This window comes from Prionailurus viverrinus, chromosome D2 (genome assembly GCF_022837055.1).
Source record: "Prionailurus viverrinus isolate Anna chromosome D2, UM_Priviv_1.0, whole genome shotgun sequence".
Classification (NCBI taxonomy): domain Eukaryota; kingdom Metazoa; phylum Chordata; class Mammalia; order Carnivora; family Felidae; genus Prionailurus; species Prionailurus viverrinus.
The window spans coordinates 32,638,107-32,645,572 of record NC_062571.1 but is presented as its reverse complement, the minus strand read 5'-3'; the positions used below and the strand labels follow the sequence as shown (position 1 = coordinate 32,645,572).

Genomic DNA, 7,466 nt, shown 5'->3' with positions numbered 1-7,466 from the left:
GGGCTCTAACTTGCTGCGCGACCCCGGAGAAATCCTTAACCTCTCTCTGGGCCAGTTTTCCCTTCTGCAAAATGAAGCAGTTGACGTTGATCGTTTCCAGGAGCTCAGAGAGCTCTGACAGCGACCGCCCGATCCCAAACCCGTGGAATTTTGAGGAAAGCAGGAAGGTCGTTCCAACTGCTGATAGAAAGACAGTCAAGAAGACAACAGAAGACAACCAGGGTTTTTTGGGTTTTTTTTAATTAGACTAGGAAATATAATTTATTTTGTAAAAATTAATTTTGTTACAATAGGAATGCTAAACGTTATTTACAGATCGAAGTTTACAGACTCAACAGTGGTGGGATTAGGCCATCCGTGCAGCCCTACATCCCTGGGACACATAACGCATGTCCACGGCCCAGGCAGGGGGTCCAGCCCTTTGCCCCCAGGAGATCTGCTCCCTGCAGCCGAACTCCTGGTCACCTTCCCTCAGAGGGCCTACTAAGGGACCTAGCTCAGCTGCCTGGTTGCTGGGGAAAGGACCAGAGGGTCCTGGATCGTCCAGGAGATGGGGTCCCCCACACCCTCAGGAGGACCCCTGGCCCGGAGCTCTGGAGCCCGGGTCACTGCGAGAGAAAGCAGAGGGAGAGGCACGTAGAAGATACACCAACTGACCCTGTGGACTCGGAGAGGGCACACGCTCGCACCCGGGTGGGGACACGTTCCCGGAGGGGTACCCTGATGTGCCTGCAGATAAAAGCACACGCGCGCGGGGCACGCACACACGCAAGCACACACCCCGGAGATGAGAGACGTAAACGCCCACGGGAGGGCCCTGCAAGCCTGCGGTGGCCCCTGATCTGCCACTCTTGGGGGTAGACAGGCCACGTGGGGCTGCCTCTCAGGCCTGAATCAGAGGAGAAATCTTGATCCTACCCTAAGGCGGGCAGCGTAGGGACGCAGCCACAGCAGCCTCAGCAGAGGTTTGATTGATGGAGGCAGCAAACCCTTTCTCGGCGTTTCTTATAAAGCTGGACAATTTGAACCCTCCCAGGAGGCCCCAGCCAATCGGTTCTGTGCTCCAGGCCCTGGTGCACAATTTCTGGAAATCAGATGAGAAATGGCACGTGTGCGGCTGGCTTGGCCTCATCCACCAAGAGCTCCCATCGTGGCTGCTGAGCGAGTGGGGCAGGGAGGAGGGGCCCGGCAGAACACGGCAGGGTTCCCTCCCACGAGAAACCCAGAATGACCGCCCGTGTGTGTCAGAACCCAAGGGCGGTCAGACAGCAGCTGCAGATGTAAAAAGGAAGTGAGGCCCAGAGAAGGCAGTCCTATGCCCAAGGTCACAGAGCAGTCTACTGGCACAGCTGGAGCTGGGGTGCTGGTCTTTGGACTCCAGGCTGCCTGTGAGCAGAGACTGATGGGAAGGGTCCGGGTAAAGCCTCTCGTGGCACTGGTCAGGCTGCTGTCTCCGGGCCATGTTGTCACCCCTGCCTGCACAGCTCAGGCCAGGACTCATCAGGGATGCTGAGCCCACAGCGGATGGGCACCTTTGGCAGGGAAGCCTCGAGGCCTGCGAGGCAACACCACACAGGCCCTGGGGCAGAGAGCTGTTGTTGCCCAGCCCTGAGTGCAGGCCCGGCTCCTTCAGCAGCGCTGATAGGAGAGACCCTCTCTCAAACTGAGCAGGCCTCTGTCTGTCCGTGGCCAACCTACCCCCCCGCCCAGGGTCGCCGGCAGGGGGCAAGAACCCCCATGAGCCCGAGTCCATGGCAGGGAAGGGTAGGCTGAGGTTGCTGGCTAGGACTGGAGCCCCCAAACCTGTTCTCCTCCCTGGAGACCAGACTTTCAAGGGCCAGGATGCGCCCAGGCTGGTCATGGACCAGCTGGGGCAAGCCCTGGGGTCAGTGCCCAGAACTTCTTGCTTTGCCCCGGGTGCCAGGGAGAGGCCTGCGAGGAGGCCTCTGTGCCAGCCGTAAGAGCCTGGTCCCGGCCATGATCAGCCAGCCCAAAAGGGATCCTGCTGGGCCCTTGGAGCATCCCGGAGCAGGCTGGTGAGGCGGTACCAGCCCCCTCCACTCTGGCAGTCCCGCCTGTTCAGACCTCCCAGACTGCAGTGGGAGGGTGAGAACAGGGCTAAGGGAGCTGCCGGTGGAGGCCAGAGCTGGGAAAACAGCCCTCCCCAGGTCCTCCTTCACTGGGGCGTGCACGTAGAGCACAGCCAGTCCGCCCACCTCCCAGCCTCCCGGCCCGCAGGGCTGACTGCTCACACATTCCGTAAAGCCACGCTGAGGCCCAGAAGCTCAGGCTTCTGCAGTCAGAGGCCCGCTTATCCAGCCCTCCTGCTTTACAGACGGAGAAACTGAGGCTGGGGGAGACCGGTTCCCGGATTCCTGGGCATTAGCGGAATGTCAATTTGCGCCAGCCCACCTGGTCTGGGGGCTGCTAGGTAGAGGGGTGACCTGGCTGCTCCCACCCTGGGGTGAAGGAGAGAAGTGCCCATGGGAGACTCTCCCCGCCCACTTCTTTCTCTGCTAGAGCCCCACTTCTGGGCCCCACCCCCTTTTCCAGGAGCCACCAGACCGGGGCACTGGAAACATTGTCCCTGGCTCACAGCTGGCCTGGTCTGCCCAGTTTCCATCCCTGGGCCTCTTAATCTGGATTCTCCAGGAGCCCAGGGAGCCTGTGGGGCATCTGCCTGGGGATGCGGGAGGGAGGACCCCCGCCCACTCCGGATCTCAGGGCTCCTTGCCTTTAAAGATTCAGCATCTGCTCAGAATTTTAGAGGGAAACATGGTACCGTGGCTAAAACCCCGTTCGACCCTGTACACCTGGGGAAACTGAGGCCTTGTAGGAATTTAGCCTAAGACAGAATCATTAGCAGCAAGGTGTTCCCTGTTCTGTCTCTCTCTCCCTGATAATCTCTCTCTCTCTCACACACACACACACACACCCCCACACACGCACACACGCTCACTCCTGGCCAGAACCATGAGCAAGCCCGCACTCATCCACACTCAAGAAAAGAGTTTTCTATTTTTTTGTGTTGTTTTTCATTTTCTTTTTTTTTTTTTTTTCTTAAAAAGGACTTATCCAAATATCTGGATAATAAATCATTTGCGTTTCCTAAGAAACTGGGTTTTTCTTTTCCCTTGTGGTTTTGGTGTTTCTCTTTTTTCTTCTTTGAGCCTGACTAGGGGTCTGAAGCTTTCTTTCTTCCTTTCCTTTTCCTTTTCGCTTTGGACGACAGAAAGCAGTTCGTCTGAATTGTACTTGACTCTTCAAAGAGGAAAACGGTGTGAAAGGGGAAGAGGACTTAGGCGGGAGGGAGAAACCAGTAACTGAGGAAGAAACCGAAGAACGCATCTAAGACAAACGTCACCCAGAGCTCCTGGGGCGGAGGTGGCTGGTGGGGGTGGGAGGAGGGAGGGAGGGCCCCCTCGCTGCCTCCAGAGGCCTCGTCTCGGTTCCTCCACGGAGATCCAAGGGCAGGGGGGACAGCAAGGGGTGGAGAAGGAACACTGGGTCTTCCTGACAACAGAGTACATGGATTTTCTAAGGCTGGTTGTGGTCTGGGAATGGGGCAAGGGGAGGAGGAGGAGGGGGCACCTCTGGCTGTGAGCTGGGGGGCAGCAGGGGCCGCACTGCCTCACACGAGGCTGCCTCCTCTGTGCCCGCCTCCTGCCAGCCCTCCCAGTCCACGGTCCGGGGCGGCTCAGCAGTCCCCGTCAGTGGCCATGGCCACCAGCATCTCACTCTTGCCCATCTCCTCCAAGGCACTCGCCAGGCTGTTGAGGTCCCCGTCATCCTGCTGCAGAGCTTCCCAGAGGTCCAGGATTACACCCGTGGGGCTCGCTTTGGTGGCAAAGTAGTTCAGGTACCTGGCGGAGGGAAGGAGAGGGTCACTGGGCTCCCCCAACACTCAGCACCTCCCAGGAGCTTGGAAGTGGACAGAGCACCAGGAAGTGGGAAGGCTCTGAGGTCCCCCGACCCTGGGTCGGAACCCTAGCCCCTCTGCTTGGGGGCTGTGTGGCCCTGGGAAAGCCACTGCTCCTTTCTGAGCCTCGGTTTCCTCATCCCTAAGATGGAAACTGTCTTGCTCGTCATCATCCATCATCATTGTTATTATTACCCGTTGAAAGACACTGGCCCCAGGAGAGACTGTCCAAACCTGGCATTCCGATCTTTCCTCCTCCCGCATCTGTTCCCTGCTTGGTTTTGCCCCACACACTACCCCGAGAGCAGGAACAGAGCCTTAGACTCTTTGTAAAGCCCATCCATTTCTAGTCAGGTGTCTTCTACGTGGCATCTGCTCAATGCAGGTTTATTAAATGGTTTCTCAGTAAGTATAATGTAATTCTAATAATTACTATTGCCATTATATTTATGCAGCATTTTAGATTCTCCAGAAGGGCTTCGACACCAAAATACACCGTCACTCAGCAAACATTTCCAGAATACCTGTTCCGTCCTGGGCCCGGGGGTGCAGATGGTGATGACCCCTGGTGTCCTGGCCTCACCTGATTCTCACGGGCCAGCACGCTGAGTATGGCACTCCCCAAAAATGGGCTTCTCAGACTGAGCACACCCAAGCCTCAGCTCCTGATCTACCGCAAATGGAAGGATCTGATCCTGGACTGTCGGGCTGCCTGCCCCACCTGCCCCTTGGGGGACAAAGGGAGGTTGGGGTGGGGCCGGCCTGGCCCAACACCCACCGGTCCATGGAGAGCTTCTGCGCCAATAGCCGCCAGTCATTGCCCCGCGAGTTGGGGGCATCCAGGCTGTTGCATATCTTCTGGCGGATGGACAGTGGAATCTTGAAGGCGTAGGGTCCCAGCTGGGTGGTGACCGTGCTGCCAGGGGCAGAGCAGAAGGCGTCCAGGGAGCCAGCAGGTGTCTAGAAGGGCAGGGGGCAAGGTGAGAGGGGCAGGGGTCTCCCCCATGCACAGCACTAGCATCCGCCCCTCCGACCTTCCTGCACGGGGACTGTGAGCTCGTGGAGGTTCCTCCCCACGCTCTGGGCAGGTCAGCTGCTCAAAAACCTCCTCCCCCAGAAGGTCGGCTTCCAAGGGCCAGGGCTGCGTGCCCAACGGTCCTTGCGGTGGACCAGGCGAATGCACTGTCCCAGGCTGATGCGGGTGCAGGCTCGTGATTCCAAAGCCATAAGGAGCCTCAGCCACAGTCTACTCCACACAGATGCACGTTGACACATGTGGGAATGAAGTCCAGAACGGGGAAGTGACTTGCCCATGGTCACGTGCCAAGTTCGGTAGAGAGCTGGGTCTAGGCCTCTGATCGGCGCTTTTTACATTGCCCAAGGAACTTCTCGCGCTGCTGGCCTGGGTGGCCTGGGTTTTGTAAACCTCAATGTGGATGTATAGTGGAGGAGAGCCATAGGCTTGGGCTAAGCACTGACCTGACACAAGGTCGATGGTCTCTTCCTCCCTAAGACCTACCTTCTGACTTGGTCATTTCATCTGTTGCCTGGTACCGGCCAAGCACAGGACCAGCCACTGAGTAAGTGTGCAGAAAGTGACGGAGTCCCAGCTCAGACCTGGGAGCTGACGGGGACATATCTACGGAAGGCAGCATCCCCAGGCGCGCGGGTCTGAACGCTGCCTCCCCCGGCCCCGCCGAGTGTCTGTCCTCCCGCCTCACCTCTGCCAGCGTGGCGTGCAGCTGGCAGATCTGGCCCTCTCCTTCCACCTGCCGCACACAGATCTTGCAGGAGAGCTCTGTGGAGGCCAGGCTGTGCCTCTCCAGGGTGAAGGTGCAGTGCAGGGCCTTCTGGTTGCCACTCCAAATGTGATAGAAGGGGATCTCCTGAGGGAGGGGCGTCAGGGTCAAGGTGAGGCCAGCCTGCCCTGCCCTGCCCTACCTTCAGGGAATGGAGGCAGAGGCCGGTCAGGGGGCCAACCTCAGGGAGCGATGGGACCCCCCCCCCCAGGGGGCAGGGCAGGCCTCTCCGTCCAGAGAGGAAGAGGAAGAGCTGGTCAGGGGCCCTTCAGCCGAGAAACGAGTGTCTGGGGAAGGCGGCACAAGTCTGGATGCGTGCGCGCATGTGTGTATGTGCACGCACACACGCGCATGTACGTCTGGGGCTGGAGGCCCTGCAGAGTCCATGGGGTTGCTCAGGTAGGTGTAGGCACAGGGGAGTGACCATCCGAGACGACTCTGGATGGTCGGCCAGGCATGAGCACTCTTAGAGATGGCAAGGCCTCTTTGAAGATGACGTCTGTAGACATCTGTGTGTGGGAGTGTAACGGGGTGGGGGGTGGGGGGAACGTGGCTGTCGGTGGCACCGGACGTGACGACGTGCCTAGGGACGACTAGGGGCATGGAGAGTGGGGTGGGAGGGAGACAGAGACTCGGGGAGGCGGGGGCAAGGCTAGAGGAAGGAGACAGGAAGGCCAAGGCCCGGGAGGGGGAACCGATCTTCCGCGGGCAGACCGAATGTTCGTTCCCCTTCCCCGGCGTCATTTGCCACCTCCTGTGGCCCAGCCCTCACCTGGTACTTGGCCAGCAGCTTGCTTCTCCAGTGGGCATGGGGGATGTCGTGCAGAGACAGGCGCAGATTGTGGTAACTGTCTTTAAACAGCAGGGGTTTTGGCTCTTCCACTAGGTAGCCACCCAGGGTCCGCTCCAGTTCCAGCACCTCCTGTGGGCAGGAGGCAACGGGTAGGGGGAGCCCGTCATACTTGGCCAGTTGGGGTCTTTCCTGCTGCAAGCTCGGGGTGTGGGGACACAGGCGGGCAGTAGGAGCCAGGCTGTAAGACTGAGGGCAGGCCACCATCTGAGCACAGGGCTGGGCATTTGGCAAGTGCTCGGAGAAGACACACTGTGTGAATACACGGGGGAATGGACAGATAATGGGACAGATGGATAGATAACTGGATTTATAGAGGACTGGACAGGTAGATGGATGAACGGATGGATAAATAGTTGGGTAGATAGATACAGACAGACGATGGATGTGTAGATGGATATGCAAACAGAAGGACAGACGGAAGGAAAGACGAAGGGATGGTTGGCGATGGCTGCACAGACAGATGGACTGCTGAGTGAATGAGTATACAGATAGATGGGCAGCAAGCTGGATGGATGGATGGATGGACGGACGGACGGACAGACAGACGGGGACTGAATAAATACGTGATGCCATCAAGCTCAAATGTGGTGGCTTTCCTCCTGCTGTCCTCTCCATTCTCTGATCAAAGCTGGACACTGGCCAGCGCCCCAGTACTCAGAGATCCAGGCCGCGAGAGCCTCTCCGCGGAACCCCCGATCCCTTGTGGGCCTTCTGCAGTTTCAGGCCAGCCTGGCCCAGCAGAAGACACTCACTCTCCCATGAGGCCTTTTCACCCATGTTGCCTCGGTCCTCGACTTGGAGCTGGGGACAAGTCACGCGAGACTGGGAGACAGGAGCTAGAGGGGACCCTAGACCTGGGTCAAGGGAGGTCTGGAGCTACAGGAAAGGCCCCGGA

At 58.6% G+C, this 7,466-nt stretch overlaps 1 protein-coding gene across 2 annotated transcripts in view; it reads right to left on the bottom strand.

The window, feature by feature from the left end:
* Window positions 1-222: 222 nt before the first annotated feature.
* UNC5B (unc-5 netrin receptor B) overlaps window positions 223-7,466 on the bottom strand; it is an 81,859-nt gene continuing 74,615 nt past the window's right edge. For both annotated transcript variants that reach the window (XM_047825166.1, XM_047825167.1), the window contains exons 14-17: window positions 6,491-6,640; window positions 5,641-5,805; window positions 4,698-4,879; window positions 223-3,863 (exon numbers count right to left, since the gene is read on the bottom strand). In XM_047825166.1, the coding sequence (XP_047681122.1) occupies window positions 3,698-3,863; window positions 4,698-4,879; window positions 5,641-5,805; window positions 6,491-6,640 (663 nt within the window). In that variant the 3' untranslated portion in view covers window positions 223-3,697. The remainder of the gene's footprint in view (window positions 3,864-4,697; window positions 4,880-5,640; window positions 5,806-6,490; window positions 6,641-7,466) is intronic.